The sequence below is a fragment of the Haemaphysalis longicornis genome, unplaced genomic scaffold (assembly GCF_048455015.1).
Source record: "Haemaphysalis longicornis isolate Haplotype H1 unplaced genomic scaffold, Haemaphysalis longicornis Haplotype H1 scaffold_1, whole genome shotgun sequence".
Taxonomy (NCBI): domain Eukaryota; kingdom Metazoa; phylum Arthropoda; class Arachnida; order Ixodida; family Ixodidae; genus Haemaphysalis; species Haemaphysalis longicornis.
In genome coordinates this window covers 413,143,290-413,162,777 of record NW_027526203.1, presented here as the reverse complement: position 1 = coordinate 413,162,777, position 19,488 = coordinate 413,143,290, and the positions used below count along the sequence as shown (strand labels likewise).

At 50.1% G+C, this 19,488-nt stretch overlaps 1 protein-coding gene and 1 long non-coding RNA gene across 4 annotated transcripts in view; one reads left to right on the top strand and one right to left on the bottom strand.

Moving 5' to 3' along the window:
- The window catches only part of Atx-1 (Ataxin 1), a 145,528-nt gene that overhangs the window by 44,697 nt on the left and 81,343 nt on the right, over positions 1-19,488 (bottom strand). The window contains exon 1 of one of the 3 annotated variants that reach the window (XM_077687039.1): positions 16,958-17,089. The exons of 1 other annotated variant lie outside the window; for it this stretch is intronic. In XM_077687039.1, the coding sequence (XP_077543165.1) occupies positions 16,958-16,991 (34 nt within the window). In that variant the 5' untranslated portion in view covers positions 16,992-17,089. Of the gene's footprint in view, positions 1-6,661; positions 6,798-16,957; positions 17,090-19,488 lie in introns of those variants that run through there. One more of the 3 variants, XM_077687038.1, reaches the window with a different exon arrangement.
- Positions 1-19,488, top strand: part of LOC144155532 (uncharacterized) — a 45,054-nt gene that overhangs the window by 9,824 nt on the left and 15,742 nt on the right. The window lies entirely within an intron of this gene.

Here is a 19,488-nt window from a genome sequence, read left to right as displayed (position 1 = left end):
CTGCCTTGGACAAACACACCACGGCGCACGCCTGCCAGCGCCGGGGCGCTAATCACGGACACGGAGGCACGTCCTTGTGAGAATGGCGTTGGGCCAAAGCCCGGCAGTGGAACTATTGAGACGTGCCGATGATTGCCAGGCCGCCGACAGTCGGGCAATTATGTCCCCGTGGCCCCGGGCTGCGCCAGCAGACATCATCGCTCGCTGCTTGCGCGTACACACCACCCCTGTAATGGCTCCCTGGTGTACGCAAGAGGCTTCGATTAAGCGAGGCCTCCTCGCGCAACAAGCGCGCGCTGCCGTTGGATGGAGAGGCGCGACGCTGCAGGTCGCATTCGGAAACATTTTTCACCACGTCGCATAGACGCGCGTTACGCCGACCCTCTGAATATTGGCCAAGAAACTCTGTGGCTTTAACGGTGTACCATCCGTGGATTTGCAGCGTGTGCCACGTGCATCTAGGTACAGGTAGGTTTCACAGCACAAAAACGTTCTCCGGGCACTTCTCACCGGCTTCGCTTCGAATATTTCGGGGCACGACGCCTCGTGTTCATTTGAATATCACCACTGGTCACTTTATTGTGTTACCCAATTAGCAGGACAGGGCGTTTAGCGTTTAGAATGTGTGAAGCTTATTGACAGGCAGCCTCAAGACGACCATGTTGCAGGCCGTCCAGCCTAGCTTTCTTCAGACAGTATTTTCGTATAATTCCGTGTAACAACAGGCAGGACAACACATCGAGCTTTTTCTGCCGACATGTTTTACTTTACCTGCTGAAAATTTTGGAAAGTAAGCGTATACAGCCACATCTCCCAAATTGCTTTGGTGTTCAGGTTCCAAATTACGAACGAGGTGCAGTGAGAGGCCGCGCTGCTCAGCACAGACCCTCTGACCCAAGCCTCACTAGACGAGGTGGCCGAAGACGCCGAGGAGACCGATATGAAACCCGCCGTCGCCGGAAGGACACTGAAGCTGACCTGAAAAAAGTCCCACCCGTGGCAACAATAAAGTCTTTTTCTGACCTTATCTGGAGTTAGGAAAAATGTCGAGAAAAATGCGTTAGAAACAGAAACCTTTCTGCGCATATCTTTCAAATTTTCATTAAGATTTACACGCTCGATAGAAGCCAAACGGCGCCTTTGACTGACCTCCGCGCATTTATAAGTTCTCCCGCCACAGCGTCGAATCACAGCCGTGACCTGGCTGACGCGGCATTCCTTTTCCACGCAAGCCACACGACGTCTTTTCAGTAATCGGCGTTCTCAAACAAAGATGAGGGCAAAAGGGGAGAAGAAAAAAAGCGCCGCTCTCCGAGTGAAATATAACGGGACCACATAGGGCCGCGGGGAGCGGAATGAACATCTGTCCGGGGTGGCCGCGTGGGCACGAGCGGAGAGAGCGTAAAAGCGCGTGCCATGTGGCCCCGGTCAGGAACGCAGGCGGCAGCAGCCCCCCACCAGCGGCGCCTACCTGCGGCCCACGCGGGGAGCCCCGCCGCCCTTGGCGCTCGGGGCGAATCGGGCCAACGGCGGTGAGCGCGGGGCGACCGGGCTCAATGCCTCTCGCCCCTTGTTACGGGGCCAAAAGAAGAGCCGGCCAGGTGCGCCCGCCGCGGCTGACTCAGCGGCCCCGGGCGAAGCGTGGGAGACCGAGCACCGTTGTTGCGGGCGGTGCCAACCTGTTGAAAGCAAAGAGAAAGCGCCGCGGGGAAAGGAAACTGGGCGAGACAAGCACGCCGTTTGGTTCGCTCCATTTTCGTTTTTTCCTCTTTCTTTTGCTGCGGCGACAGCTGTGCGTACAAGGAGAACCGTAGCTGTGCGCACGCTTCTAAGCTGTCCAATTATAAAATAGCCTGTAAAGTATGCTTCACCGCAAGCTTCCGTGCAATGAATGAAAGCCAACTTCCTGAGGGAGGACTTGACGGGGCTGAGTTTGTTGAAACTTCCGTAGCAGCATTTAAACGCGAAAACTCGGCGGTGTTGCCGCTCTCTGTTCATTTCGCGTGACTTACAAAAAAGGTCGATGTAAATCAAAAGCCCGTTCCACAGGCGCTGATCTACTCTGAGGCTGAGTTGCATCGCAGTGGTGTCAAAAAATCGACAGTGGGGCTATGGTGTGAGGCCCCGGCTGTCGATGCAGCTGACATAGCGCGTTCATCAGTCAGCGATTGCTGAGTATTCTTTTAACAGCGGAGCTGTTAAAGTTTGAGCTCCATCCCTGCCTGGCGTCGCTCAAAACTCGCCGCAGCGAAGCGAAGAGGAGGAAAATGCTAGGCCAAGAAGTGTGAGGAAAAGTAGCGAGGAGGCAAGGAGCCGACGAGCAGGTGTTGGGAGTGCGCGCCTCAGGAAAAAAAAAAAGTTTCCCGTGGTTGACATTGGACCTGGGTCCCTCGCGTTATGAAACCGGCGTCTATCCCATTGCGCTATCATCGCATGAAGGGCGCTCAGCATTTTCTTCGGGTTCGTAGCGCGGGCGTTGGCTTTGGATTTTGGCTGAGTAGACAGATGTTCGGGTGGGGAGGCGCACGCCGGGAATTGGCTGCGCCTTGTGATGACGTAAGCTCTGACGTGCAGGTGTTCTCTATAGTTGAGAGAGACGGCGTGCGCTCGGCGGCATCAAGTGTCCGATCTACCGATAAGATAGACAGACCTAAGAAAAGCGAAGTTTATTTAAGCTAGTGAAGCCCACCAGCTCGGCTGTTTCCTCAGTCTTCGCATCTTAATTGCGAAGGTGGCCGATTTTTTTTCTTCATATCTCCATGGTGCATCAGTCAGCTCAAGTGTCCACTCCTCTGAGCTGACCAACGCAACCTGCAGCGCAAGTGCATGCCCGCGCGCATAGACACCTGGCAGTGGGGTCAGAGCTTGCACGTGCTTCCATGCCTCCCCCCCCCCCCCCCCCCCCCCCCACCCCCCCCCCCTCCCGCCTCTGCTCCCGTTGCCTTTGCTTCACGTTCCGCACTGACTGATTCACAATCGGCAGCGGAATGAGACGAGAAGTGAAGTTAGCGGCATGCTTCTGACGTCGCTTCTGATGGGCTCTGTTTGCGCGCAGCTTGCACGAGGCGATTCCTGGCTGGAAAGCAGCAGCGACGCCAGGCTAACCTGGCGCCGCGGTTCCGCCTGCGTCGCTTCCGGCCGGTCGGGAAGCCCCACGCGTGAAGATCGGGCTGACGCACAAGCACGCACGGCCACGCATCCGGGACGGCAAAACACGCCAGCACGTCATGTCGCGGCTGAGCGAGCGATACGGGGCTCCTTTCGGAAAGTCGTTTACGCGCGGGCAAAGCTTTAGCCACAAAAGATCGCCCAGAAGACACGCTCGGCGATTTGCCCCATCAAGGTCTGCAATAACGTTGTGGACAGAGGCGAAAACGCCCTCGGCAGAGTGCGCGCGCGCGGCACACACGGAATAACTGTTCACACTAAGTGCCTTTCGGACATTGGTGGATGTGAATATCTAATGGTAATGAAACCTAAGGTTTGACGAAAACTCGTCTGGTCGGGTGAAAGATACATTGTTGAAGAAAGTGGTTATTGAAGAAAGTGGTTAACTAAGCCTTTGATCGGCGATAACCACTTTCTTCAACTATGTATCTAACGGTAATCTGTCTGGACTGGCGCGAGGGAGAAAAATTGAGTTGCTTCTTCTCTCGAAGGGTAACATCCTAAAGTATACGATAAGGCGATGAGTGCGCTGTCAACGCGCACACGCACGCACGCGCACACACTTCCCATAACGCTCCTATGATCCCGACCCTGCTCGTTAAAGGCGCAGTGAAGACAAAATAAGCTGGGGTCATTAAAAAACTGTTGTGTCCCGTTAACAATGATACTATTTTTTGTCGCAAGCTTCAAACATAATATCCAGGTAAACATGCAAAATAAGGAAACAGATGGAGCGGTGACGAGTCCCCCGCCATTTTCTCACCGGGACTGCATTCATGGCGTCACAGAGGCTTGTTTGTGCAATTGGCGGCCCCCGACCACCAAAGCCGGCCGCCGAGAAACATTACGGTGCAAATGTAGCGGGGCTTAGATCTGCGTAGTCGTACCACTTGAATGCTAGCTATTCTTTGTATTCCCCCTGTTACGTCAGTGGTGGCGTCACGTAGCGCAAAGTTAGAAAGTTTTTGATACTCATTATTATTTTTTTTGGGGGGGGTGGGGGTGAAAAAAGAACGTTTTCCGGGGCTGGAATGGAGTCAAGGGAGGTACGACAAGTTAGATTTTTCGATATAAGCAAGGTTGTACATAGTCTTCGTGGCCCCTTTAACGGGACGCCGAAGAAGCGAGTCGAAAAGAGCTCTTGATTTTTGCGCCCGATTTGGCACGACACAACTGCAAATCCGCCGGGCGAAACAGCACGTTCATTTCGTATAAACAATGCGTGAATGAACAGAAAGTTGATATTAACCGCGAAATTTGAGGAAATGAAAATATCGCAAGTCTTAGATAGCCTTAAAACACAGCGTCAACCAGTGCGACGTTCGTGGGATCGCCGCAAACGGCCTTTCAAGCAAACAAAGACCCTCTACCTCCGCTTAACAGCATCTTTAATAAATTCGAACGATGCAGTGCAGGCGGATGCAACAGTTCGTCCAATTCGCCTCTGCGTTCCTGCGTAATAATAGCCTGTGGATTTTTCTGCCCTACTTTCTACTCCTCCGCTCCTGTCTCTATAGACTCTAGTGAGGAACGCGACATGCGGGAAACACACTCGTTTATATAACACAGCTTTCCCAATTTCCGTCCTTCTGCTCCCTTGTCTTGAAGTAATTCAGAGATAATTACGGCAATACTCTGAAGTCGAAGCCGACTAATTTAGTCTCCAACATGCTTCCCCATGCAGCTCTTTTTCTGGTATAGTCAGTCGCCGTTATGGTTAAGTGCGTTGCGCCCTCTACTTGGGGTCAAATCTTTGCTTCGAGAACAGGACATGTCACATTGGGCGACTGGAAACTTAGTATCAAGGAAGGACGCTCGAATGAGAGACACCTGCTCTGGAGGTACAATTCAGGCGGCTTCGTGCTCGGGTCGTGCATCAGCGCCGATCACTGCAGGCCTCATTCACACCAGCGTGCGATTACTATAGGCAAAAGAAGAAATGGGACGTCAGGTGTTCCAGCGTCGGGGATTCAGGAATGCAACGGGATAAGTACTGCGCTGGAGGTGGCTTCCAGGGAGCTGGACTTTGTTCTGACATCGTACTATTATGCATGCGCTATATACATTGGCTGTTCCAGATTACACATTTCATTCGAAGTCGGTGGTCTTGCTAGTGCACCTAGAGATCGTACTATACCGTGCTATTTTGCGCTGTTATTTATTACTGGGCTTTAAGTGCTCACATACAAGGTACGGAAATTCCTCCGTTTGGTGTGGTAAAACAAATTGCGTAGTTTGCAATATCTTCACAAACAAGCCCCCGCATTTCCCATTGGCCGTTATTAGTACAGACAGTGTACCCTAGATATATAAACTCTGTGTACACTGAAGTCGCCTTGGCTAGATTACGGATAGGGCACACTCATGCAACGCACTCTCACCTTCTCACGGGGTCTCCAAGACCTCTGTGCAGCAGGTGCGGAGAGGCCCTATCCGTGATTCACATCCTCATACAATGTAAGGCACTCGACATTACACGACGAAAACACTTCCCACAACTACACACACGACATATTCCACCACACCCGTCATACTTCTTAGGAGATGAAGCCATGTTCTCTGTTCAGCGAACCTTAAGGTTCCTATCTGAAGTTCATTTCTTACAACTCATCTCTTATCACCCATAGTTTTACCCCTGGTCCTATACACCAGCCACCGTATTTATCTTTTAACCACTCACGTTCTTCACCCTGGCCCTTTACACCAGACGTGCTCATAGTATTTAACTGACTTTATCCGATTTCCCTCCTTATCAAATAACTTTGTATTTGGCGCTCTTTGCCCATGTCGGCCTTGCGCCATTAAACTTAAACCATCATCATCATCTGTGTATTTTTAAAGAAAACAAATATGTTACTAATGCAGAAACAAGAACAGCAAATACGGTCCGGTCGATATTCCCGTGGGGTGCGAAGGAATCATTGTCGAAATACGATGTCAGCAATGCCATAATTCAACCTATTAACCCCATTCACAATATCATTCGTCAAAACTAAAATTTCGCGCTCATATATATAACAATTTAATTTCGTATACCCTGCATATATCACGCATTCTTGTCGTTTCCTTCTTTTTGTACTTTGCATTAGGATAAGCAAACGCCGAACGTGACATTGCATGGCGGGCAGCTCCTCGTTGATACGGTCTGTTACGCCGAACTGAACGTTTCCTGAGGTGGGAAATATCCCATCACGGGTTTCACTTACGTAACGCCTGTACGATACGCAAAATTGGTTGATTGATTGATTATGAGGTATAACGCGGCAACGCTTCACAACCGATAAAGCGCGTCGTAGTGGATGGCTCCGGATTAATTTTGACCAGCTGGGGATCTTTAACGTGCGCCGAAATCTCGAACACACGGTTTTGCCTCCATCAGAAAATACGAGACAAACACGCGTATACTAGACATAAAATCGAGGACGGCTTGTTTGTGAAATATTTGTGTCGAACCCGAGCACCCATTTCGAGATTTGTCGTTAGGTCAGCTTACCGCACTTCCGATTTGCGTTCACGGCGCGCCGCAGACGCACGTGACAATACACGGTGTTGCCCGTTACTTGCCTCGATCTCGACGGCGCTCGCTGAGCGCAAGTCGGTCCAAAAATAGTCATCGTCGGGAAACATTATTGATGCCTTCCGCGGTGCCATACTACACGAAGTTGCGCGATTGTCTTCGCTTGCGCGTGCGTCACGCTTACGTCGGCGCACACCTGCAGTGCACAATGCGCGATTGTGTGATTGTGTTGCGCAGCTCTGTGCGCTTAAGAGTTCCCCCAGCGCCGCGTGGCGAGACGCACCACTCGATCTGCCAAGCAAGGGAGCCACTGTGTCGGCCTATAGACGGCACTTGAGCCGGTGTCTGACCCTGAGACGAAGGGCACGCGGGTATTATGTCACAAAGAAACACCCGAGACCATCGGCTAGTGCAGTCGTCGCCGTCGGCCTATTTATGTCCATTGCGCGGCATCCCCCTTGACTTCAGCCCCTTCTCCATCAGAATCCATTCTCTGCGCTGAATTTTCTTGCCTCATACTTCCAGCGAGTTTTCATGATCGATTTCAATTACTCCGACGGCCATTACACAGCTATACACGTGAAAGTCGTCTGCGCCGTCAGGCTGCTTTGGTGTATACACGGCACATATATATGTTGAATGCGTTATTTCAGAGAACACAAGTCCCGACCACGAGTTCACTGCAAAATCTAGCGCGCACGATAGATTATCCGCCACGTAATAGACGTGCGAACGCCTTATATACGCGCCCGCTAAAGCAGTAACTCATGCGATGGTCGAATGGAAGAGCGCGAGAGTTCTCGGCGCTAGAATGGACCTTTTTTCAGTAGCGATCTGCGCATGCGCGGGCTGCCGGTCCGCCATTCTTAGCAGGCGCCTCCGGCAAAATAAACAAAAGGGCGCCCCCCAGCTTTCTGTTTGGGGAGAGGCTATGCTGTCCAGCGCTGCGCGTTTTTCTTTTTTCTTTTTCAACAGCTTGAAGTGGGTTCGTAAGTGCAGACAAAAAGGGCTTTCTAGGGAAAAGGACAAAGACATTTGAGGCTGACCACGCTGGAAGCACATGCAAGCCAGTGAGGGAGTAACAAAAATGAAAAAAAAAAGTAAAGAAAAAGGGGCGCTTCGACCCCTGCAAATTAGTCACGGGAACGAAGCCTGCTGCCGTAACATTCATGTGAAAGGCACGGGTGACCGGTTGGTGCGGAAGGGGCTACAGTACCAGGATATTTTTTTGTGGACGAGTTCTACGAAACCTCAACTTTTTGTGGGCGTGCATTGCTGCCAATTTTAGTTCGCGGTGGCGTCGTCAAAGATTAGCTAAAACGTTAACTCCGTGTTTCCTTCGTGAATTCAGAAGAATTACGCATCCCCGGGGGGGCAAAGGCGCGGAACTGCCTCAACCTTTTTTTTTTTTGGGGGGGGGGGGAAGGGGGGGGGGGGCTGTCTTCCTTGCTCACTGTACTTGGCCTCTGCCGGAACGGCCACGCGTGAAGGGCAACCCCAGCCACCGTATTGTGACGATTCGTCGTGTTTGTCAATAAGCAGCAGCTTCGAAAAGGGAAAAAGCGGCTGGGAGGTATTTTGTTAAGGAATGGCTATTGGAAAGAAGGAAGGAAGAAAGGAAGGAAGGAAGGAATAAAGGTAAAGGAAAGGCAGGAATGTCAACCAGGATGTGGCCTAGTTTGCTATCCTACACGTTGGGAAGGGGAACAATAGGAAAAAAAAAATGAAAAGCAGTAAAAGAAGGGGAAGGTAAAGTGAGAGTGTGAAGAGGTGTGGCCAGCGCCACGACGCTATAGAGCATTGGTAAACGGTCTGGGGCACAAAGACACGCAGGACTAAACTGAGTAGCCAGGAGAAAGACAGTACGCCGAGTCAGGCCAGAGCCACGGCCTCTCACTTATAGTGGCGGATTTTCCTCCAGCACCTTGGTTATTTTACGTTCACAAAGCTTCCGCGAAGCTCACTTGGAACATAGACATGCTCATACGTCCGGTAAATATACCGACGGCCCCCTTTGAGCGTTCTGGTTGGGCACAGCTGTCAGACACAGCCAGCTGTGCATATCTTTTTTCCGCCCGTACTCAATCACTTACGTACGCAACGAAAGCAATTGTCGCGAAAATGTTGCTTTTTACCGCGGTTTTACGCTCCACAATATAAGAGACCCTCTTCTCGCAGCCGGCACTCCAAACCAGCAGTGTCATCGTTCTCTTCCCGTTTGCCCGCCAGACTAAAAATGTCCCTAAACAAACCATTCGCAGAACTTGCATGTGGCAGTTTAGGCAAACCAGCGGTGGCACGCCGGATTCGCCGGAGAATAAAAGTTCGCAACGCCAGCGTAGTAGTTCATGGCAGGCGTCTAAATTATATCATTGCCAAGGAATGCGAAATGTAGGAAAGAGAGTGTGAAACTGAATAAGTACCGTGTCTTGAAGCAATAGTAAAACAAACAGGCTAAAAGTAAAATTAAAAAGCGGCTTTGAATTCCCGTGTAGGCAAAACGAATACGCACTTCGCCTCGACATTGTTACACAAGCTCAAATCAAGACAGAACTGTGAACTTTGCCCCCCCCCCTTCCCCCATTCTTCCCTCGCGGACGCCGACGGCAACGAGAAGCATCGATGCCGCGTGCATATGCTTCCGTTTCATACCGTGTTTTGCCGAGTGTTCCTTACAACTAGCCTTACAAAACTTCCGCGGAAAAATCCCGGTGCCGGATTACCGAAGCAGTTTCGATATGCATCACGGAATGTTGCCTCACGAGGTAGCAATGCCTAATATGTAACGAAACGCTTCGTGAATCCGCGCAACTCGATCGATAAAATAGCGAAAACAAATGCGGGGGCGAAACTAAACTCCTCAGCGATGTCACGGCCGCTCGAAGCGTGCCGGACATCTGCACTGAATCGGCGCTGTTACACGCATGTCCATACTCCCCGCTGTCGAGGCGTTTTGGTCAAGGCAGCTACGCTCGAGGTTGGGGGCTCGACGCCCGGTCGTGGAGGCAGAAAAATGAGAAACGCCCGTGTACATACGGTGCTCAGGTTCCCAAAACTAGCATGTGTCCGCCTGTAATGCTTGACGTGTCACGCTTTCATCGCGCAAGGCAATTCTATCGCTCGGGCTTCATGCTTTAGTATGCGAGTCCTCATATTGTCCCTACAAGGCTGTATACCCAGCAATGCATCCGTGAGGAGGGTAAAGCCGACTCTAAAGGGGCTCATGCCTATCGCGCCGCGGGGATACATGCGGTTTTGTAAGGTATTTTTCATAAGGCGCTTCATATTTTAGAGCGCAGCTTTGAACGACAAGGCGGAAGAAAAACCCGGTGGTCCCGCGTAAGCAAAAAAACTCATTTGGAGAAACCTCATGCACATGCGCGAAAAAAAGAAACAGGTTGGAGAGGAGTTAGAAGTGAGGAGAGAGGGAGGGGGAGGGAAGGGGAAACGAAGAGGGGGGCAGGGACTGCGGTGGTACGGGCGGGGCAGTGTCAACGTGGTAGAGTGAACGCCGGCCGCACGTTACAGCTTCGCCGGTTAACCACTTGTATGGAGTGCATGGGCGCATTTTGTATATATAAGACCTCTTACATATTATACTTCTGCAGAATGTTTTTTTTTCAGAAAAACATTTTTGCATAACAGTGAAGCCCCCTTGAAATTCGCCCGTTATATAAAGTTTCTGAGGTATACACGGGTTCTTACGTAGGTATTTAAAAGACCTTGCGCTTCACAGGGATACATGGTGGTGTATGGAGGAATTGAATAAAATGCCGAATGGCCTTCCTTCTGCGGCATCTGTTTATATGGCGATAAAAATATCTTGCCAGCAGGGTATGTTTGCGCAGTAGTGAAGCTGGATTCCCACTTGGGAGTTCGTTGCTTTTTTTTTTTTTTGCTTCGTAAGAAACGGCTACTTTTTATCAGTTCGTATCACTTACGTTTAAACTGCCACTATTTCGTAGCAAACCTGCTCGCGGGGTCCCCGCCTCCGAAGCCACGACTGCGCGGCCGGGACCTTTTCAAGCGTTCTAACAAGACGCCGTGTTGCGCGTCATTGCACGATTTCTAATTGGACAGAATAACGGATCAGCGTACCAGACGTTCTTTACCTTTCCTAGTGGTTCTTAGAATCAAAGTTGCCTAACCAGGGAGACACAACAAACGAATACCCGACTAAGGCTGTCTTCGGCAATACGCGGCATGCGGCCAAACAGGAAATTTTCCAGGCGTTTCTCGTCAGTAAAAACAAAGGGGCCCTTCGCCTGCCCCGATACACCCGTTGCAGCATCAAACCGACGGTTTAAACACTGCATATAGATATGTCATTTCTTGACCGTCGTTTTAAGCAAGCAGCAAATTTGACGAGCCGAAGCCATGCGCAACGAGCGCCGTGTAGTAAAAAAACCGTGCAACTTTCCACAGCGTGAGCACAGGGTCGGATACACTGTCGCTTGTTCTTTAACATCATCATAAAAACAGCAACCAAGGAGCAACTTCGAGCGGATTTCGAGAAATTTGCCCCTGCAATGAATATATGGATGCTTTCTTGCAGAATATTTCCAACGAAAACTGGGTTTTCTGCACTACGCACATATATTACGACAGCGTCTGGTTTCGCGTTAACAAGCTTGCGAGCGTAAGGGGCGAGCCCGTGTGAAGAAGATTCGCTTTCTTGCGAAGGGGAGAAAATACAGGAAATGTGAAAGAAAGAAAGAGAGAAAAGAAAGAAAGAAAAGACATAGAGCGGGCTAAATGGTGGCCTATCATACGTCTTCCTTGCACACGAGTCTGTACAACAAGACAAACAAAACTGAAATGCATCACTTCCAGCTCGATTGTCTACTACCTGCACGTTCGCCAACCAAGACAAGCACTTTCTGGCTCCAACCGAGGGGGGACGTGCGAAGCCGCTGGAAGAGTGGACGCCAAGTTTTCCCCTTCCCCCCGTACAACGTGTCAGGAAAAGGGCGTTCCGGTAGTATACGTGCTGCACGGGCGCGGCGACTGGCGGGATATGACGCGGCCAACCGCATCATTCGCCGAACGATGAGCGGAGAGGAAGTGGTTTTGTCGACACGGCCAGCACATCAGATTGCCGCTTCGGCGCGACTCTTAACTGCGCCGAACCGGTGACAACGCGCGCGGCACAGCTGTGACACGCTTTTGACTGCGGCGAATGCGGGCACCATCATTGGTCGTGCATTTTACACCAGGATTACGGGGAGACCAACGCAGCTTTTTAAACGCGGCCGCGCAATACGCAAAGCATTTACAATGACATTTACAACAGGGCCAGGGAGCAGATAGGGATTATGGCGGCGGTATACAGATCCCGTAAAGTGCGAGCAAAGAATGAAAAAGCGAGTGCCATCTGTCTTTACCATTAGAGTTTCTTACTACATACACTAGAGAGGAATCTGGCGCTAGTGTCTATGCGGCTCACATCAAGGTCGTCCGTGTAGTCATGGGCTGCCATTATACCACGCCTTAGTTTCATCATTGACTTGGATCAAAACGTTTTAATTGCAGTATATTCCAACACAGTGCCACTAAAACGGAAATGACGGGGTGTTATTATATAAGTAGCAAATAAAACAGGCTGATTTATAGCTAAAGAAGAATAAAGTAAAGCGTCTTTTTGCTGGAACGGCTATGCCTACTATTCTGCAGGTCAAGCTGGTAGTTAACAACAATGTCAATATTTTGGGAGAAACTCATTAGAGACTTTCATGGTATTAATTTTACCATTATTTCAAATTACAATTTGTTTGAAAGCGTGGAAATGTTTTTGAGCATGCCTATGAAAACGTCGCCTTCGTGGTGAACCGGTGTACCGACCGTCAGTTACAGTTTAACAAAACTTATTGCTGAGCGAGTTGGTTCACACTTGAAGATAAAGGAAAACGTGGCGTTAAACGGTCGTGAGCCAAGACAACATATGGACGACCGCAGGCGCCCATATCTGTCGTATCTGGTCTTCGTCGAAGTACATTTGGTTTCTTTTTTTTCGTCAGCTACAACTTACGCGGTGGCATATTACCAGCTCAGTCATACGTTCCTCCGACTCCGGCATTACCAATGTGAGGTACGATCACGCACTGACTGCTCGTTCACCAAGCACGCAGTTGCCACGGCTACCGCAGAACAGGGAGCATTTCGGCGATTTCGTAGCTCGTAGACGTGTTAATGCCTAGTAAAGAAAGCAAATCCAAAAACAACCACTGAAGAATCTAATTGTAATGCCAAGCCCAAGCCAGAGGCGGAGGCCTTCCCATAACCCCCCCCCCTCCCCCCCGACGACATGAATTCCCAGGTTCAGTTTCTTCTCTAGTATACTTACTGAGAAATTCTATGGTCTTTACAGCTCCTTGTTTGTCTACACAGTGTTTCCATCTTCTCGTTTTCATCCACATCCCTCTTAGTTAATTTTCGCCCATCCAGACTCGACAAGCTTTGCTGTTCGAACGGTTCCGTTCGCATTGAAGTGACATGCTGCTTTCGTGCCTTCAGGTCAACAATGTGTCCCCCCTTTCAGTTCGGAAAGATGATGAAATACAAGCAGGCACCCGCTTTGTCGAAAACAAATAAAGAAAAATTGTTTGTTTTTGACAAGGCGAGTGCCTGCTTGTATTGCATCAATAAATACCCCTCGCCTGTCGACTTTTCGTCGAACCTTGGACTATAGTTAGGAAAGATGTTCGTCCTTTGCAATGTAATTTTCTTTGTTGCATCATGGCATATAAGCACTGCAAGTGCACCATTTCAATAGCCCAAAGTTTGCAGCAGTTTAAAACTAACCTGTTTAGTTTAAAGTTAGCCTCTACAACAAACCACTCCTCCCCTCTCTCCCCGCATCAGGAAAGGCAATACGGCCGCTGTAACCTCATTGGCAAACAGCGTGCATAAGAAAAAAATAAGAACAATAAGAAAGAAGTTCATTGTTAACCAGGGGTTACACAGAAGGGGTATACACTGCGCTAAGGAAGACGCTACGCAGAGAGAGGTACACAAAGACAGGCGCAGACGTGCAACTAAAATCTTTTCCACGCAGAAACACACACAAATACAGACGGGCCTACCATTTATGTGTGTTTCTGCATGGAATAAATTTTAGTTGCAAGTCTGCTCCTGTCTTTGTGTACCTCTCTCTGTGTAGCGTCTTCCTTGGCGCAGTTTACCCCTTCTGAGAAAATGTACCAACTCGCCCAACAACAAGTCCTTCTAAACTACAGGGGTTACACGCCTGCCTCAGCTCATCTCGTGCTAAGCCCTTCGGGACGAGGAGCCGATAACGACAAGGAAACGGCTTTAAGCGGCCCATTGACTGCTGAGTTCCAACTTCATCTACAGGCAAGCCAACAGCGCATGAATCGCAGGGCCAAGGTCAGTTATCTATGGGGCACTAAGGAGCAGGGGCTCCGGAAAGGCGGGGTGGGGGGATCAGGGAGGCTCGAGCCCCCCTCTTGTCGAAAAGAAAGGGCTTGGCCCCCCTGGTGTTCTTGTCAGAACTATACTCGGTTACAACTCAAGAACGGCACCACCTCATGTAGTGCATCACTCCGCCAAAGCGCCGGACCCGTGACGTCAGTGCGCGCGCATTTTGAAAGGGGTTTGCTATGAATGCGTGATGTCGTCTGCCTTGTCTCACGCAGTTTGTTTGTCGTCACTGGAGTCGTTTATAAGCATATTAAGTCCGAAAAATCACGGGAACGGCTCACGCCATGTTCAAAATATTCCCAGTAACGCCCTACTTGCGCCGCGCGGAGAAACATCCGGCTACGGTGATAAGGCACAGCGGCAACTTCCGGTGCCGTTCTTAAGTTGTCACCGGGTATAGACAAGTCATGGCTAAAAAAAAGAAAGAAAACGGCTTCAGTGGTTCAAATGGTTCGATGTGCCAGAACTCGCGTCAAGCCTGCCTGGCTAATCGTTATTTAATTACGCATTCGCCGCGATAGTTTCATTTATTCTTACAACTTGTTAGTGACAAATCGCATCCATTAAATTTTTGATGCTTTTTGATGAAGAAGGGCAAATGATTTCCTTTTCACAATATAATTGATGATGTCCATTGTTGTACGCGCGAAAGCACTCGCAAGTGCATTTCGATTTCCACACAGAGGCTACAGTTACTCTTTCCTAGCTAAACAAACAATAGCCTCATTTTCTTAATTACTACATTACGTAAAATGTTTTGAGGTGGATAAAAGCTGTTACGTAAAGTAAATTGCGTTCGATTGAAGATTCAGTTGGGAAAGCCATGGAGGGCTGACCTTCGTGAAAGAAATTATTCATTTCAACCCCGAAAGAAAACACACTCTGCTTTTTAGAGCCACAAAATCACTATCATGTTATTTATGTATTTAGTACCCACAGCGCCGCAAGGCGCTTTGGGTACTAAATAAATAAATAAATAAATCATCATCATCAGCAGCAGCAGCAGCGATTGTCCGGAGCCCGTTCACCTTCAAAACGCTTCCGAAGCCTCTGCTGAGAAGCGACATAAATGGGCGCGACCGTAGTCGCGTCGTTAAACGTTATATAAAAATTATATAGTTTTAATGGACGCTTAGGCAAGCTAGACTTTCGCCTTAACGAAAGGATTAGGACATTTACGCCTTGTCGAGAGTCGGATTTTAGTCTGGCGACGAAAGGCGTGTCCTAAACTTCGCAATTAACAAATAAAGCAGGAATTTCTCTTCGTAATCATTCTTGAAATTTTTCGTGACTTTGTTAATTGGGAACCATGTATATAACGGCAGATTTTAGCAGTGATCGTAAGAGCTTACCCAACTCAGCGGCTCCTATGTGCCTGCTTCACCACAGCGCAAAGGAGCCACTGATCAGCGCGATCAAATAGGGTGAAAAATAAGCCCATAACGAGACAAAGCATACTGTTTCACCCTACAAAACGGTTTCTGCGCCGTGACAGTGCACAACACTGAGCGATGTCGCAACGGAGGTGACAGTTTCAAGCATTGAGGCGCATTGTGGAGAGACCTATGGGCGGACGTTCTTAGAGTGCGGTCATTTTTCAACAAGACCAAAAAGGCCGCACCAGATTTTCCGCACTCGCGACTTGTGACGTCACAAATCGTGGTACGGAGACTGGACTGCGGCGGAGGCCTCCGTCTTCGCGTTCTAGTCCTTTTCTAGCACACCAAGGCGTGGCTGACTCTAGGCGCGAGGTATTTGCTAATCATTCCCATTATCCTGTTTGTAAAGACAAGCTTGTGCCGTCAGCGTCCCTTTGAAATCATTGGCAGCGTAGGCAGACGCACTGTACGCAACAAAAAAGGCGGCGATGCCAGGCTCATTCCACGGAGCTCGGAGTAGGCGCACATTCGCAGAAAACGCTGCGCTTCAGGCCAGCCCTATTTCTGAATTGTTCGGCAACTCGATGCGCGGCCTGCGTCCCGACGCACAGTCGAACGCCGCCGCTCGCGTAAGTACCGGGACGGGTTGGGGGAGCAGCACAAAGGTGCGGCGGTCACGGCGCTCATGGAATCCTGCCGGATAGCGCGCTCCGTCGCCCCACGCTGGCGCACAAAGAGCGCCGTGCTGCTGCTCCTGATGGACGGCTGCAATTACGTTCATTACGCTTCGTACAAAACTGCGTCCGTGCTCTTGCACTGCGACCGTTGGCGAGACCCTTCGCGACTGTTGCAGGCGAAGTCGCGTGCGACTCATCCTGGAGCTCCGGTGGCTGGTTCCGCAGAGCCTCATAGCGTGGATGCTGCGGATATCCCTCGAAGCACCGAATGTTTGTTCGGCCGTGAAGCGAACGCCCCCACACGAAGAGAATTGCACTCGTAGCCTCGTGTGCATTATCCGTAAACTGCACCAGACGTGCCCACACGTCTGGTGCAGGTCACGGTATGTGAATGGCCAAGTCGCCTTCTGCAAGAAAGCTGAAAGACTAGATAATCGGAAAATTACGGCTAGAGCAAGGAACACCGCTGAAAACGCTACATTTTTCGTGCAAGCTCCGCGCACCGATAAAAAAAAAGTCTTAATGCGTTCGTCTTTACTTTCTAAATGGCTCCGAAGTTACGATTCCAAATCCTTGCGAGCGTAAAGGCGGTGGCAGCGCGCCGTAAATTCATATCGCATCGTAAACGGCACGCATTCTGCTCGGGTGTCGCTTGTGGCGCTTCGCAACGCGGCTGTCCGAGTGACATGTCCCTCTTCCGCGGTCGTCCAAGCCAGCTGGCGCGCAGCCCCGCGCGACCCGAAGCCCGGCCGGCGGGCCTGCAAAGGGGGGCTTACCGTTGGGCAGGGCTCTCACGAGGTCTACGCTCATGGTGCGTGCAGTCGGGGGGCTGGGGGCCTCATGCCAGGGAGGCAGCGGCGGTGCCGTCAACCTCTCCTTGCGCAGCTGGCGGAGAAAGTGCCGGATCTGCGAGGAGAACGGCCGTGCTCGCCCTCTCCGAGGGGAAGTTGCTCGGGGGGACCTCCCTCTCTCTTCCGTAACGCCTACTCAGGAATGCACGGGGCCCGCCGCCGTACAACCGCGCTCGCTACACATACCTGAGCGGCGCCGAATGCTGGCCAGTGTGTGCACAGGTGCGAGGTCGCCGCACTTGCGAGCCGCGACCAAATATGTCACCGCTGTCGACGTCGGACGTAACGAGCCGCAATCGGCCGATGCTCGCCGAAAAGAGCGTCTCACGAGCGCTGCTCCTCGCGTGGACATCGCCCGAGACGCTTCACGAGCACGGTCGCCCCAAGGGCGCGCAAGGCTCTGTCGGCCACTTGCCGAGGCACTCGCGCAGCTGCACTGTTTTCTGTTTCACTGCGCAAGAAGTGGTGGCGTCGTGCCGCAAAAACGCGCCGTTGTCTATGGGAAGCCTCCGCGAAAGGGGACAGCGAGATAAGAGAGGAGAGGGGATTGTGGGCGAAGTGAATTCAGTTGTCAACACAAATCTGTCACACAATAGCGTCGTGCTCTAGCGCATCGATAGGAATTTTTCCCCGCATATTTTTCGCATTGAGAGAGGCTCAGGGAGAAAATAATATTCGTGGATAAAACCAGCGCGAATAATAATAATCAATCAATCAATCAATAATAATAATAATAATAATAATAATAATAATAATAATAATAATAATAATAATGTTTATTTACGTGCCCAGGAACAGCCAAAGGCCTGAGTGCTGGCGCACGGATAGTTACATAAAAACAAAAAAATTACGCCCACCTCCCCTGGCGGGAACCCTGGTGTGATGCGACGCTGAGGGGGGTTCAAGCGCAAGCAGAGAGCAACCGTCGACCGAAAGGCCGCCGGAGAGCGGCACACCGATATGCGCAGCGCGCCCGAAGGAGAGGAGACCGCGGACAGAGAGAGTGCCGCGGCTATGACGCAACATAATCCAACACAATCCAATTTAATCCAATCCAACCCAAATCAAGCCAAGCCAAGCCAATCCTATCGAATCCAATCCAATGCCCCTCGCGAGAGAGTGTTCGCTATCGGAGAGGAGAGGGGGAGAGTGGCTGCGGACAACAACGGACGCACGCAGGAAGGACAGGGCCGCCGACAAGAGATGCTCTCAGCGTCGCATCTAAAAGAAACATATTACAAGAAACAAACAAGCGACAAGACACACACAAATTGAACTAGTAAAAATGACATAAATAAAACACAGGCGGAGTGAAAGGTGGGTACAGGTAAAAAAGACAAAAAAGACGCCTTTGTGGCTCGGCTTGTTGTAGAGACCACGCAACAAGTAGAGCAACAAAGTTTGACAGAAAAAAGACAAAAAACAATGGAAAGAGTACAGAGACAAATGATAAGACGAACAAATCACAGGAAGAAGTTTCAAAAATAGGCAACTATCAGTTGGTTAAGCAGAAACGCGGAGAAACCAAATTCCAGCACTCGAGAAAAAAAGAACGACATGGACATCATACGTGTTTAACATACTGTATTGAACAGTTCAGTACGATAAATTTTAAAGGAACTTTGAAAGATGTCAAGGCGTTCAAGGAATAGGTTGTGTGAATTCTGCATTCTGAGTACAGGAGAGTGATTCGAGTTGCGCGCAGCGGTCAAGAACGGGCGATGCGACCTAGTGGGCCTTTGTGGAGCACTAAGCTCTAAACAGTTAAGCAGGTCTGCGCAAGAAAGGTCACCATGAACAATTTTGTGAAAGAATGTAAGATCTGCACGCACACGTCTGCAATTCAAGGAAGGGACGGGAGGAGCTATGGGTAAGTCAGAATCAGGACCCGGACTGTGAATGTGATGATTGTGCCTAAATATGGATAAAAATTTCTTCTGTACACGTTCAATTAATTCACTACTAGATTTGGAGATGCCGTTCCAGGCAACAGAAGCATATTCTGAGGGATACATATTGTATTACGTAGCATCAGAAATGGATTGGGGGAAGAGAATTCCTTTGAAATCCGACACACATTTCCAAGACGGCGGAGCGCTCACCGGGTGATGAGCCTAATATGAACAGAAAAAGAGAGGGCACTGTCGAAAAGCACCCTGAGGTCTCTAATCTCCTCAAACCTTTGCAGAGGAGCTCCCTCAATACTGTAGGAAAACAGTAGACGATGGGTTTTCCGGCTGTACGTGATAACCTTTGTCTTAGCAGGGTTCAAAACTAGACCGTTTTTGCTGCACCAGACCGATAATTCCAACACACTACTCTACAAGGCACCGCATTCCTGAACACCGCTAATGTGCCTACATAGTTTGACATCATCAGTTTAGAGAAGAAATGAAGATTTTATTAGGACTGTTGACACATCGTTGGTAAAGATAGAAAAGAATAGTGGACCCAGC